At 46.7% G+C, this 21648-nt stretch overlaps 1 protein-coding gene across 1 annotated transcript in view; it reads left to right on the top strand.

The window, feature by feature from the left end:
* The window catches only part of LOC311231722 (regulating synaptic membrane exocytosis protein 1-like), a gene marked incomplete at both ends in the record, with an annotated part of 86077 nt that overhangs the window by 23453 nt on the left and 40976 nt on the right, over positions 1 to 21648 (top strand). The window contains 2 exon segments of the mRNA XM_084318347.1: positions 9672 to 9885; positions 21305 to 21325. Of these exon segments, the coding sequence (XP_084174473.1) occupies positions 9672 to 9885; positions 21305 to 21325 (235 nt within the window).

Raw genomic sequence — 21648 nt, 5'->3', positions numbered from 1 at the left:
TCTTTCCTTGCAAGGACCAAATGTTCCACGAGGATAGTAAGATGAGCTAAATCCGTTAAAGTGAGGACGACGTATTCTAGTCTGTCATCACTTTAAAATAGGCACTTTAGGCATAGGATCAGAATTACAGTTAGGTTAAGGTCAGGGCAAGCAGTGAATAATAACCAATATAATGCAACAGTCCTCACATGTATAGTTATACAATGAGTGTGTGTGTGTGTGTGTGTGTCTCTGTGTGTGTGTGTGTCTCTGTGTGTGTGTGTGTGTGTGTGTGTGTGTGTGTGTGTGTGTGTGTGTGTGTGTGTGTGTGTGTGTGTGTGTGTGTGTGTGTGTGTGTGTGTGTGTGTGTGTGTGTGTGTGTGCGCGCGTCTCATCTTAATCCTTTCCGTTCAATACAAATTCGGGGGTTCTGTTGTTTGAACAGAAGTGTCTGAGTGTCTCTGTGTTGCCAGTGGAGAGACTGACTGTGGGTCTTAGAACAGGCACAGCTGCTCTACACTCGTGTCGTTGACGCCACCACGTTACCATGACAACAGGGCACGCATTCTGTTTTTGACAGCCGTTCCCATGGCGCCTGAGCACCATGGCCCAGGCTCCCGACTTCCATTGGTATGATTTATGGCCCCCCCAGGGGTCATAGGGCAATCTGTGTGTCACAACCACCGCAACGTTTATGACGTGGCCGCTGTGGTGGTGTCATGTTGGTTTTTCCATCAGTACTACTGGTTTGCATGGACTGCTTGGGAAGTCGTCATGGCCTTTGCACCGACTTTCCGTTTCAGTTTAGCATCAAGGATCTGACCTAGATTCAAAACGGAAGGCCCCTCCATTAGTGTGTGCCTGCCTGGACTATCAGCTTGACAAGGCTTCTGCTTGTGTCCCATGTGGGTCAGTCTGCATAGTCAAGTACAGCCTGAGTGTTCAGGGGATACAGAGATCAGACTGGGTATGATGATATGCGACGGTGTACTTTCGGAGAATGTTGACTTACTTGAGCAAGGGTCAGTTGAATGCTGAAACTTAGAAAGTACCTTGGCTGTACATTGTTGATTGTGTTGCGGCTTTGATGTCGGGCCCAAGGTTCTTACGGAAAGTTGAATCCCAAGTTTCCTACAGAAAGTTGAACACCATTGTTCTTACAGAAAGTTGAACACCATTGTTCTTACGGAAAGTTGAATCCCAAGGTTCCTACAGAAAGTTGACACCATTGTTCTTACGGAACGTTGAACACCATTGTTCTTAGAGAAAGTTGAACACCATTGTTTTTAGAGAAAGTTGAACACCATTGTTCTTACAGACAGTTGAACACCATTGTTCTTACAGAAAGTGGAACACCATTGTTCTTAGAGAAAGTTGAACACCATTGTTCTTACAGAAAGTGGAACACCATTGTTCTTAGAGAAAGTTGAACACCATTGTTCTTAGAGAAAGTTGAACACCATTGTTCTTACAGAAAGTTGAACACCATTGTTCTTAGAGAAAGTTGAACACCATTGTTCTTACAGAAAGTTAAACCTAAATGTTCTTACAGAAAGTTGAACCCCATTGTTCTTACAGAAAGTTGAACACCATTGTTCGTACAGAAAGTTGAATCCCAAGGTTCCTACAGAAAGTTGAACACCATTGTTCTTACAGAAAGTTGAACACCATTGTTCTTAGAGAAAGTGAACACCATTGTTCTTACAGACAGTTGAACACCATTGTTCTTACAGAAAGTTGAACACCATTGTTCTTAGAGAAAGTTGAACACCATTGTTCTTACAGAAAGTTGAACACCATTGTTCTTACAGAAAGTTGAACACCATTGTTATTACAGAAAGTTGAACACCATTGTTCTTAGAGAAAGTTGAACACCATTGTTCTTACAGAAAGTGGAATACCATTGTTCTTAGAGAAAGTTTAACACCATTGTTCTTAGAGAAAGTTGAACACCATTGTTCTTACAGAAAGTTGAACCCCATTGTTCTTACAGAAAGTTGAATGCCATTGTTCTTACAGAAAGTGGAACACCATTGTTCTTAGAGAAAGTTGAACACCATTGTTCTTACAGAAAGTTGAACACCATTGTTCTTCGAGAAAGTTGAACACCATTGTTCTTACAGAAAGTTGAACACCATTGTTCTTACAGAAAGTTGAACACCAAGGTTCTTACAGAAAGTTGAACACCGTTGTTCATACAGAAAGTTGAACACCATTGTTCTTACAGAAAGTTGAACACCATTGTTCTTACAGAAAGTTGAACACCAAGGTTCTTACAGAAAGTTGAACACCGTTGTTCTTACAGAAAGTTGAACACCAAGGTTCTTACAGAAAGTTGAACGCCATTGTTCTTACAGAAAGTTGAACGCCATTGTTCTTACAGAAAGTTGAACGCCATTGTTCTTACAGAAAGTTGAACACAAAGGTTCTTACAGAAAGTTGAACACTGTTGTTCATACAGAAAGTTGAACGCCATTGTTCTTACAGAAAGTTGAACACCATTGTTCTTACAGAAAGTTGAACACCAAGGTTCTTACAGAAAGTTGAACACCGTTGTTCATACAGAAAGTTGAACACCATTGTTCTTACAGAAAGTTGAACACCATTGTTCTTACAGAAAGTTGAACACCAAGGTTCTTACAGAAAGTTGAACACCGTTGTTCATACAGGAAGTTGAACACCAAGGTTCTTACAGAAAGTTGAACGCATTGTTCTTACAGAAAGTTGAACGCCATTGTTCTTACAGAAAGTTGAACGCCATTGTTCTTACAGAAAGTTGAACACCATTGTTCTTAGAGAAAGTTGAACACCATTGTTCTTACAGACAGTTGAACACCATTGTTCTTACAGAAGTTGAACACCATTGTTCTTAGAGAAAGTTGAACACCATTGTTCTTACAGAAAGTTGAACACCATTGTTCTTACAGAAAGTTGAACACCATTGTTATTACAGAAAGTTGAACACCATTGTTCTTAGAGAAAGTTGAACACCATTGTTCTTACAGAAAGTGGAATACCATTGTTCTTAGAGAAAGTTTAACACCATTGTTCTTAGAGAAAGTTGAACACCATTGTTCTTACAGAAAGTTGAACCCCATTGTTCTTACAGAAAGTTGAATGCCATTGTTCTTACAGAAAGTGAACACCATTGTTCTTAGAGAAAGTTGAACACCATTGTTCTTACAGAAAGTTGAACACCATTGTTCTTCGAGAAGTTGAACACCATTGTTCTTACAGAAAGTTGAACACCATTGTTCTTACAGAAAGTGAACACCAGGTTCTTACAGAAAGTTGAACACCGTTGTTCATACAGAAAGTTGAACACCATTGTTCTTACAGAAAGTTGAACACCATTGTTCTTACAGAAAGTTGAACACCAAGGTTCTTACAGAAAGTTGAACACCATTGTTCTTACAGAAAGTTGAACACCAAGGTTCTTACAGAAAGTTGAACACCGTTGTTCATACAGAAAGTTGAACACCATTGTTCTTACAGAAAGTTGAACACCATTGTTCTTACAGAAAGTTGAACACCAAGGTTCTTACAGAAAGTTGAACACCAAGGTTCTTACAGAAGTTGAACACCAAGGTTCTTACAGAAAGTTGAACACCAAGGTTCTTACAGAAAGTTGAACACCAAGGTTCTTACAGAAAGTTGAACGCCATTGTTCTTACAGAAAGTTGAACGCCATTGTTCTTACAGAAAGTTGAACGCCATTGTTCTTACAGAAAGTCGCAAACTATCCTCAGATGCTACTTTAAACAGTTGAGATTTTGACTTAAAAATAGCCACACACCACATCTAGAAAAAAATGAAATGCCTGCACCGTCACCTGAATAGATGACTTTGCGGGTGATGTGTTCCCGAATGAACCCAACTTCACACGTGCCCCGGGATATTTTCTACTAACATTGCATTTCCGATTACATTCCTACCCCAGGTTTATCTCTGTGGATAGTGTCAGCTGACTGGCTAAGATGCGCTCATGGAGCCGGTCACCTCCCTGTTCCCACTCTGTAGGGTGGCAGTCTGCTGCCGGTCCTCCAGCCTTAGAGACCAGACGCAGGTAGCAAGCAAGACAGCGGCACTGCTCAGGACTTACATTGGCATGTATTGGACGTATTGGAAAGTGTTGTTTTTGGGGAGCCTTACGAAGGCGTCACCGTCGCTGACTTTGGGACAAACTGTTTATTTTTTTCAGGAAACGTGTGTTCTGGATGACTTGTTTTCCTTAGCAATGGAGATTTTTTAAGTCAACTCACTAAGAGTACCTCGAGAAGGCAGCATGCTTCTGGAGCATGCGTGGGTCATGGTGGATGAGCGCTATCTGTTTGATCAATACTACGGTGAACGGTTGCTGGCCTTACATCTGGAGTTAAGTTTTCAATGTGTTTCCTGCGGTTCTGCTGAGCACTATAGACAGGAGAACATGTCTGCTTTCAATAGACCCAGGTGACTTGGCTTATTCATGAAAGAAAACCCATGCATTGTGCAGCATCCATCGTAATTATTGTTGTTTGAATCAGTCACATTTATATGTCTATTACGTTTTTTTAAATATGTAATTAAATGTAAAGTGGAATAGAATTGAAACTGTGGTCAAAATGTATTATATGATGCATAGAATCTCAGTCTAAATAATTGGAATCAAATCAACCTGTTTTATCCTGAATTGAACCTGAATTGAATTGAATTGTTACACCCCAATTTCTTTCACACATCGGCTTTTGTCTAGGTCACCAGATTTATTATGAATCACTCGTAATAGTCTTCCATCTCAGCTCAGACATGAATGCATGAATGAATGAATGAATGAATGAATGAATGAATGTGAATGAATGAATGAATGAATGAATGAATGAATGAATGAATGAATGAATGAATGAATGAATGAGCAATGAATACTGTAGCACTGCATTTCATTTTCTCAACAAATGGTTTTGGTTAAATAACAGGCATGTCTATATAAAGTAGTTACAGTGTGGTCGGATCAGATGCTGGAAGCTAGACCTCACACAACACTTCCCCAAATACACTGAATCTGTTAATGAAGCCATCATCTCTCTCTCTCTCTCTCTCTCTCTCTCTCTCTCTCTCTCTCTCTCTCTCTCTCTCTCTCTCTCTCTCTCTCTCTCTCTCTCTCTCTCTCTCTCTCTCTCTCTCTCTCTCTCTCTCTCTCTCTCTCTCTCTCTCTCTCTCTCTCTCTCTCTGTGTCTCTCTCTGTCTCTCTCTCCTTCTCCGAGGTAATTAAAATGTCTCTCTGGTCCCCTATATGAGAGACATGTTATGAGTGACTGAGGGACGTGTATTCCTTTGACGGTACTGTGTTTGGAGAATGGATGTGGTGCTGGGTTTTCACACAGCTTCATTTGCATCACAAACGGGTTATTTCCATCCCAGGCGATCCCGAGGAAAGGGAGGTGTGAGGGGAAAGGCTGCGAGCAACACAGAACCAAATGGAGCCTGAGTTTCATTTCAATTTGCTCATATGATTTGTTCAAAGACAGCTGTCAAGTAGTGTAATAATTGCCCGGTGTCTTGCCGGAACTGAAATGATGTCACACTCTCACACTCTCATTACATTGCCTCCTGTTCTGTGAGAAGTGAGGCCTTCTTTTAATGACCATACATGCAGTTTTCCCTAAATTAATCCGCTACCCAACCTGTAACCAGACACCTCATGGTCCCCAAATCAAAAACTTTTTTTCCACGTCATATATAGTATGCGCGGTACTAGCTGTTATCACACTCGACTCGTAGCCTCAAGTACATTTCATTGGTGCGAGTAGCGTTGCAAGGACGGGATGTACAGGAGAGAAGGATCCTTGCACATATACAGTATATGTAACCTAGTAGCCTAGTCTATTACTCTATTGGTCTAAAGAGTGTTAATATACAATAGTGTCTCTGCAGCAAGTTCTGCAGCAATGTTGCTGACCAGGTAGGATTTGCTATATCTTCAGCCGAATGCGCTCTGGCATTAGTGCGCTTACATCAAACACCATGAACTGCTGTGTTACACACGTATAGTTATTCTGCACTTACGCATGCAGTATTATTCTTTTGGGTGATTATTTTGTTCCTAAGATAAGAGCTAGCACATCAGATTGGTATGTAGTGGGGCCATTTATTCTGGGGTTTGCACAATGACTTCACTGCATCGTCCTAATTATTCACATGCAAGTTTAGCTCAAAACCCTGTCCCCATCGCTTTGGCATGGCCTTACACAGCACCAACTGTGGATCTCGCAATTTCAAAGATGACAGCATAATATGCAGCAGCATCCCCTGCTGATGTTGGTTATTATTATGCAACGTTGTAAAATGTTACATAAATGTTTTTTAAGAACGACAATATTTGAGGAGCCTAATAATAGGGACTTTCATTCATAATTTGTGCCTGCTTTACAAGGAACATATAAAAGTTTCATACTCCCTGTGGTGGAAGAAGTACACAGTTCATTTACCTAAGTAAAAGTAGAAATACCCAGATAAATGAGTACTCTGGTAAAAGTAAAAGTCCTCCATTCAAATTCTACTTAAAGGGGACATGCATTGCTATTCCTAGCACTATTTGGGCAACTTTACACAATTCCTGTGAGTCTATGGAACACCTCTGTAAGGTTTTATTCAAAAAAAATCATTGTTTTATATTTCTAATCAAGTACTCAAAAGGCACATTTTTCTCACTTTGGATTTCAGGCTATGTTGGCCTGGCTCTGCCCATAAGCACTTTGAGTGACAGTCATCCACACAGTCTGCGAGTGGCAGACAGAGAGAGAGAGAGAGAGAGAGAGAGAGAGAGAGAGAGAGAGAGAGAGAGAGAGAGAGAGAGAGAGAGAGAGAGAGAGAATGAGAGAGAGACACGGAGCACTGTGTAAACAAAGTTGCGTGTGTGAGATACGCAGGTCCCCTTCTCTTTCTCTCTCTCCCTCTCCTGTTTGAGGAAGTCTTCCACTGTGCGCTACAGCCATAGATGGGGCGTTAGTTATGCTCCCGAATCGAGAGAGAGAGAGAGATAGAGAGGGGGAGAGAGAGAGACAGACAGAGAGACGACAGCGCAACGCGCGTGTGTGTATGTGTGCTCTGTTGCAAGGGTGTATCTGTTTCTCCCTCTCTCTCTCTCTCGCTCTCTGTCAAACCCCGTTTGGTGCGCTACAACCACAGAGCCAATCGGATCACTATCCGCTCCATCCTCGCCTCGTTACGTCACGATGCGAGTCAAATCAGAATGACCTAATTAACTCGAGCAGGAAATGGTCGGACATGAATGAGAGCAATCCGCTAATATGGTATTTAGAGACACAGACACATTGATACTAACTACTATTACTATAATACAATGCTAGACACTGAAAAAAGCCATTTATAATGCATGTCACCTTTAAGTAAAAGTAGAGAAGTATTTTCTATTGAATGTACTTAAGTATCTAAAGTAAAATAATGCATTCTACATAACGTCTGTGTATTCCAGTGCTTGGGAGCATTCAATCCTCGATCCATTGACCTCTAAATGTTATGTTAAAGTGGTATGTGGTTCAGTTATGCTGATCTGATTAAAGGTTATGTTAAAGTGGTATGTGGTCCAGTTATGCTGCTCTGATTACGTCCTCTTGTAGTTGAGTGATGTGAAAGTACATCATCTTTATACATTTTTGCCATGTTTTCTATGCAAAATCTTTTTCTTCAAAGTAACTATAGGAACTGATGGGTTCAGATACATGTAATGGAGTAAAAAGTACAATATTTCCTTTGAAATGTAGTGGAGTAAAAGTATAAAGTTCCCTCAAATGAAAATACTCACGTAACGTAAGTAGCTTGAAATTGGATTTAACGGTACTTGAGTAAAAGTTACTTTCCACCACTGCATACTCCTTGCTGTTTTAAAGAGGCTGTCAGTGGACCCTGTCAGTAGCACTAACGTTACGCATCCTGTCCTTCAATGCACAACAATGAATGTAGCCTATATTTTACGTTAAAAAGAGTTATTGACTTGGGGACAATGAGATGTCTGGCACGCAAGCCAGCCTTTTTGTCAAACATACTGTCAGATCATAACTGTTTGTTAACCACAGGCAAAGTTATTGACAGAAATACTTGCTACCATAAAGTTAGCTTGCTGGGTCATTGTCACTGGCATCAGTCAGGTGGCAGGTGGATGTCAGGCAGTTGCTATGGTGGCGCAAACGGACTACTGTATAATGAAAGTCAGCCGTGAGTAAAGCATAAACAACACATTTCTTTAATGTTGAAAATATGAATAGATGGCACATAACTTTGGCAAGTGGCCATGGTTTAAGCGGAATGATCAACTTGTAGGTGTGCGTTAAAAGGTTTTTAGGCACTCCACTGCACGTCGGGTGGTTCTTTGCTTTCCACGCCTTGCCTTAAAACAATTGAATGCACAAGTTGATTATCTCTTACTTAACTTGCAATTTATTTAGTTTCTCAATTAGGATGGGTTAAAGGAGCACCGCCAAAAAAAAAAATCCGCTTGATTACGCTCATTACCTCATGCACATCCCAAAACTATAAAGTGTTTTGAGCAAATTTATTTGGCTTGTCGTTGTTGACTGAGCTGTAACGTCGAAACGTCTCATAATCTTCACCTGAAAATGTAAACTTAACACTTACCTTAGCCTTTATCTCAGTGGGGACCTCGCTGCCCACCCACATCTAAAATATAGATGAAGTATTTTTGCGACAATGGATTTCCTCCCCACGGCTTGCCCATCATAGTGGGTTATTGTGTTGGAATGTATGATGTTATTATAATGTCACAGATTACACACACAACTCAGTGAAATTATGAATCCTTTCACTATTTGGGCAATTTTACACAATTCCTGTGAGTCTATGGAACACATCTGTAAGGTTTTTTTCAATTTCTTTTTAATTTCTAATCAAGTACTCTAAACTAAAGCAGCATTTTTCCACTTCAAGATTTCAAGCTGTTTTGGGCTGGGCTCCGCCCATACTCGCAAAACGATTTGAGTGACAGTCACCCACACAGCGTGATACATACGAGAGCGAGCGAGAGAGAGAACGAGCGAGCGAGAGAGAGAGGAAGAGAGAGAGAGGAGAGCGCTCCGTGAGTGTGCGTGTGTGTGAGCGGCTCGACTGGCGATTGTGTGTAAAATGCAGGTGGAGAGATAGAGACAGATAGAGAGAGGAAGAGTCAGGGACAGAGAAACCGCTTCCGCATTATTCCCACTGCTCCGTTGTTGAGCGAATTGTTGATTGTGGGCGGTGACTACAACCAGGGGCTGAGATATGCAGATCAGCTCCTTGCTACAGTACGTAGGATCAAATAAGAATGGCTTAGTTCACTGGGGGAGGATCTTGTCTCATCTGAATTGGAGCAATCTCACAAAATGAGAATCTGAGACACAGACATTGTTGATACAACCCCACATTGCTAGAAAACAATGCTAAAAGGCAATTTATAAGACAGGGGACCTTTAATACTTACTGGAATATGTGACAACACACATTCCAACTCTTTAACTCCATAACTCTTAAACCGAATGAATTTGGGAGAGATTTTCTTTTCTTCTTTGCTAGTGTTCCTTTAAAGTGCATTAAGTTAGACGTTACACCACCAAGGGGTCCATCCAAAACTAGTCTTTCACTCTTCTCTTCTCTCCTCTCATTCTCCCCCCCCCCCCCCCTATCCCCCCGGCCCCCTCCAGGACGCTGCACCAGCAGTTCGAGAGCTACAAGCAGGAGGTGCGCCGCATCGGGGCGGAGACTCAGCGTCAGCAGACCCAGCAGAAGGACGACGCGCCCACCTGTGGCATCTGCCGCAAGACCAAGTTCGCCGACGGCTGCGGTCACCTCTGCTCTTACTGCCAGACCAAATTCTGCGCCCGCTGTGGAGGCCGCGTCTCCCTGCGCTCAAACAACGTGAGCAACCGCCGCCCCCCCCCCGCCTCTGTTATCCTCTTCTTCTCCTCCTCCTTTCACTTCCCTCATTCCCACTGCAGTCAGTTTCCCCTTCTTCCTGCTTCCTGTCTGTCTGTGTTTGTTTTGTTTCACGTCCGCTGTCATGCTTAGTTGTCACACCTTGGGAGAGACCAAAGTGTATGTACCATATTCACACGGCGGTCGTTTTGCTCTTTTGTCATACCTAAGCACAAGGGGCGAAGCTTTAGTTTGAGAAGTGGGGGACACACACAATTATTATGAGATGAGAAATATTTTCTTCGTGCCTGTGAAGAACGCACGCGCGACATGTCATTTGCACAAACGCACACATCACAGGAAAAAAGTCTTTAATCATATTAATTAACGTTATATAATGTTAGTTTTCGGACTGTAAAAAGTGAGAGGGACAAAGGCAAGATTTTGAAAAGTGAGAGGGACATGTCCCCCCTGTCCCTAGTGGAAATATCGCCCCTGCCTATAAGCATGACATACTGTAAGAGCAAAACGGCCATGTGGTTGGCACCAACCATATAGGCCCTCCGAGGCTGACCGCAGGGACACGCGCTATCGTCGTCTCTCGTGACTCTACCGCATCCTCTGAGTGAGTGAAAGAGCAACACAGAAGTACTGTGAGTGAGTGAGTGAGTTGTTGTAACAACACATATAGACACAGAGGCAGGGATAATACTTTTGTTTATTTTTAGAATTAAGGACAGAAGCACAGCAGGGTGTGTATAGGGGTGCATAGTCAATATCAGAATCTCCACTCATCCAAAGGCACATACTGTATTATCAATTAGCCTATTTTCTTCACACAGTTTTGTCAACCAATACACCATTAAGACCAGTCTAGCTCTCCACTACCCTACAGTAGGACATGCACAGGATGGGACAGTGTGGAAAAAAACCTATCCATAAACCCAGCATGTGGGTGTTATTTTAAGCCCAGGTCCAGCTTCATCCCAGCCCTCTCTGGGCTCCACTCCAACCCAAGAGAGTGGCCCTCCCCCTGGGTACCTACCTGGCTATAAGCCCTCCACCATGGGGCCCCGCTGGGCCCCAATCTGCTCCAGATCCGCTCTGCCCGGTTGTGCCGCGGGCGTGCCACTGCGACAAGACAAATTCACTGGCTGGTATATGAGAATATGAGATAATGATACTATCACCGGTGGTAGAAGCCATCGGTCAATGATATTGCTTTCACTACATGGAAGGAATGGGCTGAGGGGTCAGGCGTCATAAAACATTTATTGTTCCATACCAGTGAAGCAGAGATTGGGAATAGAATTAGTGCATACTGTGTGAGTTAGTAGTTGTGCTCTGTAGTCTGCATTTTGTGTCTGTGTGTGTGTGTGTGTGTGTGTGTGTGTGTGTGTGTGTGTGTGTGTGTGTGCGTGCGTGCGTGCGTGTGTGTGTGTGTGTGTGTGTGTGTGTGTGTGTGTGTGTGTGTGTGTGTGTGTGTGTGTGTGTGTGTGTGTGTGTGTGTGTGTGTGTGTGTGTGTGTGTGTGTGTGTGTGTGTGTGTGTGTGTGTGTGTGTGTGTGTGTGTGTGTGTGTGTGTGTGTGTGTGTGTGTGTGTGTGTGTGTGTGTGTGGTAGTCGAGGTGAGTTGTGAGCGGTGGAGCTTCCTGGGTCTCTGTCCTGGCTCCTCCAGCCAAGCAGAATAAAAGTGTTAGGAAAGAGTGAGCTACGTTTTATTACATAAAAACCCTCTCCTCTCCACCCCTGTGTGCTGCTCCAGCACGGTGAGTCAGCGCACCTCAGATCAGCGATGCACTGTGTTTGTCTATATTAGCAGGGCCTTAATAACGCACCTATACTCCAATAGAATCTGTACTTTTACTTTCATCCATTAGAATGTATTCATGTAGTTGTTCTGAACCAAGACTAGGAATGTCTGGTTAAGCTGGACCGGGCCATGACACTCACGCATGTGTATTTCAACAATGGAGAGTCAGTCAGTAAAGCTATTGTAGCCCTCTGGGTCCGAAAAGGTCCAGTAAATAACATTTTCACATAGGCTGCACAGTAGGCTACAGTATGTTACAGTATGTCACAGTAGGCTACAGTATGTTACAGTATGTCACAGTAGGCTACAGTATGTTACAGTAGCTGAAATAATGGGATCAGTGATGATGACAGCCCCATGGAATCCACTGGTATTCTCCTAGATCTAGTCAGATTCACCTAGCACCAAATCTACTGTAGTAAAGTCCTTGTGTCCAAACAAGCGAATAGCTCTTCAGTCACACTGTGGATGGACTGGATGTAGTACTATGTTGTGCCCTGCAGAAGGCATTACAGCAACGTGCTGATGCCAACCTCATCCATGCCAACCAGACATCACTTTGCCCACTGAACCTCTCCTCTCTCTCTCTGGTCATAATGGGCCCTGTATATTATAATTATATATATATATATATATATTTCATATATGTCATAATTATCAAAAAGCCTACTTACTGTGAGTGCATTTCAGTCAGACATATTGGAATTGAAATTTGACATACCCTGTTAGGCAAAGAGATCTAGAGCAGTGTTTCTCAACTGGTGGGTCGCGACCCAAAAGTGGGTCGCGGGGCCATTTTGAGTGGGTCGCGGATGTGTGTGTAAAAGAAATAAAAATAAAAAAATTTAAGAAAAAAAACGTTTTTATAATTTTGTTTTTATATATTTTTTTTTACTACCTATCTTTGTGAAAGTGGCTTCTCAGCTCTGGTCCAGCTGAAGACAAAGCAGAGGAACAGATTGGACATTGAGCATGACCTCAGAGTTGCTTTGTCTACCATCACCCCAGACTTTGAGACTCTAGTCAGGAGCAAACAACATCCCCAGTTATCCCATTAGTTCCCTGGGATGTTAAGCTAAGAAGTCTGCTAAGAAGGATATATTATTTATTATTATTATTATTATTATTATTTTATTTCATTGTGTTTTTAGCCCTAGTTGCACTTTTTTTGCAACCCCAGTTATCCCATTAGTTCCCCCAAACTTACTGTAGGTCTGTTATGTTAAGCTAAGAAGTCTGCTAAGAAGCATAATTATTTATTATTATTATTTTATTTCATTGGGTTTTTAGCCCTAGTTGCACTTTTGTTGCAACCCCAGTTATCCCATTAGTTCCCCCAAACTTAGGTATGTTATGTTAAGCTAAGAAATCTGCTAAGAAGCATATTGTGGCGATAAGAAAGTAGCGAGCCAGAGACGTGGTTCGAGTTGAGGTACTTTACTTCTCACTCACATAGCATTTACAAATAACAACAAAGTTAACCCGGAACCGGAAGTGGTATTTAACCTGTCCCCTAAACAGTAAAACCCACACTCTTAAAGGCACAAGCCCACCTTGGTGAATGTCTCTTAATATAGGTCACCACACAGGCCCCCCCAGAATTCACCCATACAAAAACTGCAACTAATTAATAGCCAGTGAACAGTCCATCAGTGAACAGATCACAGCACGAAATAGTCAACGTGGAGGGGGACGGATCAAGCGGCCGAACCGACTGCGCTTAACCAGAGGGGGACTAAGGGAGATAAGTGGGACCAGCGGCCGGGCCCCGGAAGGGGCCAAGGCCGGAACAGAGGATAGGGCAGGGGTCTGAGCCGAAACCGGGGGGCGCCCCCGCCGCGGGGGCAGGGCCAACTTAACTGGTTCGTCCTTGTCCAAGTGAGCAGGCTTAAGACGGTCTATAGTGACCCGCTCCGGCCTGCCTCCCATGTCCACAACAAAGTTTTTAGTGCCTGCCTCCAGGACACGGAAAGGCCCGTCATAAGGGGGCTGCAGCGGGGTCCGATGGCTGTCGTGCCGGATGAAAACATATTTGGCCAATGGCAGGTCCCTGGGGATGTAGGACTGGGGAAGGCAGTGGCGGGATGTTGGAATGGGAATAAGGGCATCGGCAACACCCCGGGACACTGTTCGATGGGAGGCGACGGACCAGGACGTTTGGCCTCCGGAAGAAACTCCCCAGGGACCCGCAGCGGCTGGCCGTACACCAGCTCGGCGGACGAGGCCTGGATGTCCTCCTTGGGGGCAGAACGAAGACCAAGCAAGACCCACGGGAGGCGGTCAACCCAGTCGCCATCCGTAAGGGCAGCCCGAAGAGCGGCCTTCATGTCCCTATGGAACCGCTCGCAAAGTCCGTTGCCCTGCGGGTTGTACGCCGTAGTGCGGTGGATCTTCACCCCCAGGTGCTCCGCAACTGCAGTCCAGAGCTCCGAAGTGAACTGGGGGCCCCCGCTTGTGATGTCCCCCGGTGTGCCAAAACGGGCCACCCAGCAGCCGATGAACGCCCGGGCCACCTCCGCTGCCGTAGTGGAGGACAGTGGAACAGCCTCCGGCCACCTGGTGGTCCTGTCCACCATGGTGAGGAGGTGAGTATATCCATGGGAGGGGGGCAGGGGGCCCACCAGGTCCACATTCACATGGTCGAACCGCCTCTCCGGCACTATAAACGGTGCCAAAGGGGCTTTGGTATGGCGGTGCACCTTGGCACGCTGGCACGCCACACATGAGCTAGCCCAGGTCCTAACATCCTTCCGGAGGCCAGGCCACACAAACTTGACCCCCACCAGCTTAGTCGAGGCCTTCACACCTGGGTGGGAAAGGCTGTGGATCATGTTAAAAACCTGGCGCCGCCAGGCCGTAGGCACCATAGGGCGCGGTTGGCCAGTGGAGATGTCGCAGAGGAGAGTGGCGTTAGCTGTGTCGAACAGCACATCCTCCAGCTGCAGTGCGGTAGGACCCGTCCGATAGGCCTGAATGTCTGAGTCCGTGGCTTGGTCTGCCGCCATGGCGGCATAATCGAGTCCCAAGTGGACGGACCCGATGACCGCCCGAGAGAGGCAGTCGGCGACAAAGTTGTCCTTGCCCGCCACGTGCTGAATGTCCGTGGTTAACTCGGAGATCGCCGATAGCTGCCGCTGCTGACGTCCCGACCACGGCTCCGAGGTCTTGGCCATGGAGAGCGTTAGCGGCTTGTGGTCCACAAAGGCAGTGAACTGGCGGCCTTCCAACAGGAATCTAAAGTGCCTGGTGGCGAGGAACAGACCCAGCAGTTCCCTGTCGAAAGTACTGTACTTACGCTCGTTGTCGCGGAGCTGTTTGCTAAAAAAGGCCAGTGGCTGCCAGGCACCGCCCACCCACTGCTCGCACACCGCCCCCACTGCATAGTCAGAGGCGTCTGTCGTGAGGGCGACCGGGGCAGTGGGAGAGGGGTGCGCCAGCAGAGCAGCGTTGGCTAGCGCGGTCTTGGCAGCCCCAAAAGCGCTGTCCATCCCCGAAGACCAATCTAACTCGTCCTTGGGCACTTTGCCCCGCAGGGCCTCATACAAGGGCCGCATGAGGTGGGCAGCATGGGGAAGGAACCGGTTGTAAAAGTTCACCATGCCCAGGAACTCCTGTAGAGCCCGTACGGTGCGGGGACGAGGAAAACTGGCAACGGCCTCCACCCTGGCGGGGAGTGGGGTGGCTCCCTGTGGAGCGACATGGTGTCCGAGGAAAGTGATGGAGGACTGCCCGAACTGGCACTTGGTTGGGTTTTTACGATGAGGCCGTGCTTACTGAGCCGCTCAAACAGCTGCTGGAGGTGTGTCATGTGCTCCTCTATGGACGTACTGGCTATAAGAATGTCATCCAAGTATACAAACAAAAACGGCATGTCTGCGCCGCCCCCATGAGCCCGAAAGGCATTCTTAGGAATTCGAAAAGCCCAAAGGGTGTAATGACAGCCGTCTTTGGCACATCCCGTGGATGGACCGGCACCTGGTGGTAACCGCGCACCAGGTCCACCTTGGAGAAGATGACAGCCCCTGCCAGGTGGGTAGAGAAGTCCTGTATGTGCGGAACAGGGTACCGGTCGGGGGTTGTGGCGTTATTAAGGCGACGGAAATCGCTGCAGGGGCGCCAACCTCCGCCAGCCTTTGTAACCATGTGTAATGGAGAAGCCCACGGGCTGTTCGAGCGGCGCACAATGCCAAGTCGCTCCATGGTGGAAAACTCCCCCCTGGTGATTGCCAGCTTGGCTGAGTCGAGGCGCCGGGCCCGGGCATAGACTGGGGGGCCCTCTGTGGTAATATGGTGTTCCACACCGTGTTTGGCCACTGCAGATGAGAACGTGGGTGTGGTGAGGTCAGGGAACCCGGCGAGCAGGCGTTCATACGGGTCCCCGGTGGCAAGTGTGTTTAACAGGCAGAGAGCTCCGCCCCCCCCAACCGCCCCAAGTGTGCAGGGGTAAGAGGAAAAAGAGAGGGCATCGATCAAGCGACAGTTTTTAACATCTACCAGCAAGCTGAAAGCACAGAGGAAGTCTGCTCCCAGGAGCGGCGTGGACACCGCAGCCATCACAAAACCCCAGCCGAAACGGCGCCCCCCAAAACACACCTCCACATACCTGGTGCCGTAGGTACGTATGGGCGTACCGTTCGCTGCGTCCATCTGGGGCCCGTGTCTGCCGTCCATGGTGTCCACGCCCTGTGCCGGCAGGATGCTGCGTTGCGCGCCCGAGTCCACCAGCAGCCGCCGGCCAGACAAGGAGTCGGTGATAAACAATAGCTTGCAGTCATGGCCGGCACCCACAGCCACTAATGAGCGCCGGCCCTGGCGTTTCCCTGCCCCTTGAAACTGCATGGCTTGCGACACTGCTTCGGGCTGTCACCGCAGCAGCGGTGTCTGTATAGGCCTCCAGTGGTGGGGCAGAGGTGCCCTGGTGGGGCAGCAGCGCATGGACAAACTGCTGCTGCCTGTTGGCCAGGAAAACCCTGTCTGCTTCTGCAGCCAGGCCGCGATAGTCCTTGGTGGAGGAGAGGAGGGAACTCGCCAGTGCTGTGCGCACAGGCACTGGAAGCTGTCGCAAGAAAATGTGTGTAAATAGAAAAGAGGGATCAGCTGATCCCAGTACAGCCAGCATTTTTTCCATCAACTCCGACGGTTTGCCATCGCCGAGGCCGTTGAGGGACAGCAGGCGGTCCGCTTTCTCCAGTTCTGACAGTTCATACAACTTCAGAAGGAATGTCTTCTTTAGCGCATTGTACTTGTCAGCTGCCGGCGGATCCTCCAACAGCATCATCGCCCGTGCCGTCGTTGAAGCATCCAACGCCGCGACAACATGGAAGTACTTAGTTAGATCTTGTGTTATTCCTCTCAGCTGGAATTGGGCTTCGATGTGTTGAAACCACGGCCGGGGATTATGCTGCCAAAAGTTCGGCAACTTGACGGTTGCAGCGTAAATGTTCGCTTGTAGCATGTTAGCATCGTTAGCATTCGGTGCGGGTGCTTGCGGTTGCGCGACGCCATTGTCTTGAGACATAACGCTAAATGCTGTTAACGTTACAAATGTTCTTCACAGGGTCACCAATGTGGCGATAAGAAAGTAGCGAGCCAGAGACGTGGTTCGAGTTGAGGTACTTTACTTCTCACTCACATAGCATTTACAAATAACAACAAAGTTAACCCGGAACCGGAAGTGGTATTTAACCTGTCCCCTAAACAGTAAAACCCACACTCAAGCACAAGCCCACCTTGGTGAATGTCTCTTAATATAGGTCACCACAATATATTATTTATTATTATTTTATTTCATTGGGTTTTTAGCCCTAGTTGCACTTTTGTTGCACTTTTTTGTGTTTATTTCATGTTTTTAACAGTGCATGAAAGATTGCGTATTACTGCAATTATTAATTTTCTTTTATAAATCATAGTGGTTAAAAAATGTGGGTCGCGACTTAATGACTAAGGAAAATGTTGGGTCCCGAGGCTGGACCAGTTGAGAACCACTGATCTAGAGAGTAGTTAGTTCATAACAGTAGAGTAGACTCAATGTGGTCTCACAACTAGCGTGCCATTAAAGGAAAATTCGGAAAACAGAACGTAATGCAGTGCGGACATCTTTACCTACCAAAGGTCAGTCACCTTGTTACAGAATACATCTTTAGGTGGTGGTGGGCACATGAGAACAGTGAGCTGCCCCTACACATGACAACAGTGAGCTGCCCCTACACATGGGAACAGTGAGCTGCCCCTACACATGACAACAGTGAGCTGCCCCTACACATGACAACAGTGAGCTGCCCCTACACATGACAACAGTGAGCTGCCCCTACACATGACAACAGTGAGCTGCCCCTACACATGACAACAGTGAGCTGCCCCTGTCATGAGAACAGTGAGCTGCCCCTACACATGGGAACAGTGAGCTGCCCCTACACATGAGAACAGTGAGCTGCCCCTGTCATGAGAACAGTGAGCTGCCCCTACACATGAGAACAGCCAGCTGCCCCTGTCATGAGAACAGTGAGCTGCCCCTACACATGACAACAGTGAGCTGCCCCTACACATGACAACAGTGAGCTGCCCCTACACATGACAACAGTGAGCTGCCCCTACACATGACAACAGTGAGCTGCCCCTACACATGACAACAGTGAGCTGCCCCTGTCATGAGAACAGTGAGCTTCCCCTACACATGAGAACAGCCAGCTGCCCCTGTCATGAGAACAGTGAGCTGCCCCTACACATGACAACAGTGAGCTGCCCCTACACATGACAACAGTGAGCTGCCCCTGTCATGAGAACAGCCAGCTGACCCTGTCATGAGAACAGTGAGCTGCCCCTACACATGACAACAGTGAGCTGCCCCTGTCATGAGAACAGTGAGCTGCCCCTACACATGACAACAGTGAGCTGCCCCTACACATGAGAACAGTGAGCTGCCCCTACACATGACAACAGTGAGCTGCCCCTACACATGACAACAGTGAGCTGCCCCTGTCATGAGAACAGTGAGCTGCCCCTACACATGGGAACAGTGAGCTGCCCCTACACATGACAACAGTGAGCTGCCCCTACACATGACAACAGTGAGCTGCCCCTACACATGACAACAGTGAGCTGCCCCTACACATGGGAACAGTGAGCTGCCCCTACACATGACAACAGTGAGCTGCCCCTACACATGACAACAGTGAGCTGCCCCTACACATGACAACAGTGAGCTGCCCCTACACATGAGAACAGTGAGCTGCCCCTACACATGACAACAGTGAGCTGCCCCTACACATGACAACAGTGAGCTGCCCCTACACATGACAACAGTGAGCTGCCCCTACACATGAGAACAGTGAGCTGCCCCTACACATGCGAACAGTGAGCTGCCCCTACACATGAGAACAGTGAGCTGCCCCTGTCATGAGAACAGTGAGCTGCCCCTACACATGACAACAGTGAGCTGCCCCTACACATGACAACAGTGAGCTGCCCCTGTCATGAGAACAGTGAGCTTCCCCTACACATGACAACAGTGAGCTGCCCCTACACATGACAACAGTGAGCTGCCCCTACACATGAGAACAGTGAGCTGCCCCTACACATGCGAACAGTGAGCTGCCCCTACACATGAGAACAGTGAGCTGCCCCTGTCATGAGAACAGTGAGCTGCCCCTACACATGACAACAGTGAGCTGCCCCTACACATGACAACAGTGAGCTGCCCCTACACATGAGAACAGTGAGCTGCCCCTACACATGAGAACAGTGAGCTGCCCCTGTCATGAGAACAGTGAGCTGCCCCTACACATGACAACAGTGAGCTGCCCCTACACATGACAACAGTGAGCTGCCCCTACACATGAGAACAGTGAGCTGCCCCTACACATGACAACAGTGAGCTGCCCCTACACATGACAACAGTGAGCTGCCCCTACACATGACAACAGTGAGCTGCCCCTACACATGACAACAGTGAGCTGCCCCTACACATGTTGTAGAAATAGCATGTCTGACTCAAATGGTGTCACGTGGTGCAGGAACAGGGTTTGTTGAAAGTCTTCCCATCTCTACCACGTCCACGTCAGGGCTTTAGGCATGGGTGACGGATGAATGTGTTCCATGCTGCTTTTTGTTGTCCCAATTGACCTTGATCTCAAATGATTGATCCCTTGACCTCTTTTAAGATGAGATAAGATATTCCTGTATTGATCCCCTTGGGAAATCCAGGCATCATAGCAGCATGGGTGAGGGGGAGGGGAGGTACAGGTATGGGCATGGTAATAGTAGAATATATATAAATACAATTATAGTACAGTAGGAAAGTAAAAAATAAACAATATGATTAACTCTGAATCATAATGAGCAAGTAGGCAGGGTAATCAAAGGTGCAGATGAGGGTCTGTATGCCCTATCAGTTATATTATACATTACAATGAATATGGTCAATAACACTTAGAATCGGAATATATACTATGAGTAAGTAAAGTACACAGTATACTTTTCTTGAACCTCCAATCATGACTGTCGCTTCCCTCTGACAGTTGTGATTGGAGGATCAAGGAAAATAGGGCAGGATTTGACATAATATGGTCAATTTACTGTCTGTGCCCAGAACCTGTGACAAGCTAGGGAGGTGGTCATGTCACGGGCCATGAGTCATCATGCTCATGCTGAGGCAGGTCATGCATGTTTGCTGTGGCTTGACATGCCTGTTTTACATACTGTTGTTCCCTTCGTCCCAGATTCTGTCAATGAATATAAAGTGTGTGTTTAAATTGTTTGGAATGTGATAAATAACAAAAAAATATTCACGCCACGCCCTCACCACTCTTCCCTTATTCTCCCTCCTTTTTCCCCCCTCTTCTCTTCCCACGATCTGTCCATTCTCCAACTACACCACACATGTACTCTTTCTCTCTCTTTCTCTCTCTCTCCGTCGTTCCTTCAACTCTTTCTTTCATTTCTTAATTTCTTCTCTCTCGACTCCTTGCCATTGTTTCTCTCTCTCTCTCTCTCACTCTCGCTCCACTTCCTCCCTCACTTTTCTCTCTCACTCTCTCAACTGCTACCCGGACTGCATGCCACAAAGGAGGACAAAGTGGTTAGCATCTTTTCTGTGTTATCTCTCTGTGTGCTGTGGATGTGATGTGCCCCTCCCCCCCTAAAACCAGACCACGGCTGTGTTCCAATCAAAACCCTAGATCACTCTCCTGTTGCCCTCGTTGAATTGTACCCTATAGGGCATGATAGGTGACGGAATCTATCGCTAGCTTGTTTGTAAAAGCGACACCGAGCTGCCCCCCTCGCCTTGCCCCACCCCCGCTCCGACTGGTCAATGCTATACATTTTCAAGGCTTTAGGAGAGGACAAAAAAAATCAACAATGGCAGATGGAAGTGAGCGAGCCTGCGGATTGGAACGCAGCCAGTGTGTACAAATCCATGTATGGATTAATGACTTAACTGAACAGAGGGGTCCTTGATAGTTCACGCTAGCCAGAGCCTTTTTCTTTTCTTTTCTTTTTTCTTTGCCGTCTGGGGCTGAGCCACTAGCGATTACTGTGTCTCCAGCAGGTTCTGTAAAGGTGTCAAACCTGACTAATTCTGTGTCCATTGTCTGTCTCCTCCCCTTGCAAAGTGTCTCATAGTGAACGACAGGGTAAGGCCTGCTGGGTAATGGAGTTTTTGCATGGCTCACTACTGTAGTTCCCTTTTCCACACCAGTGGTTGTATTCATCAGGAGTCTCAGGGTTGTTGGGGCGACCCATGGGATCACTTTTGCTTCACGGGTGACTTTGAATGTAACGGAGAAGGTGAACATGGTCACTGATCCTGTAATAGCACAGCACCCATAATCCAAGACACCTGATGAATACAGGCCCTTAACATTGATTAGGGTTGGTGGTGGGGGGGTTGAAGTGAGCATGAGCCATACCATAGGCTGTCTGTTGGGGCATCCCATAACCCCGCCAACCCTCTTCC

Source organism: Notolepis coatsorum (assembly GCF_963971535.1).
Source record: "Notolepis coatsorum genome assembly, chromosome: 7".
Taxonomy (NCBI): Eukaryota; Metazoa; Chordata; class Actinopteri; order Aulopiformes; family Paralepididae; genus Notolepis; species Notolepis coatsorum.
The sequence above is the reverse complement of the archived record's forward strand: the minus strand, read 5'-3'. Positions and strand labels throughout refer to the sequence as shown.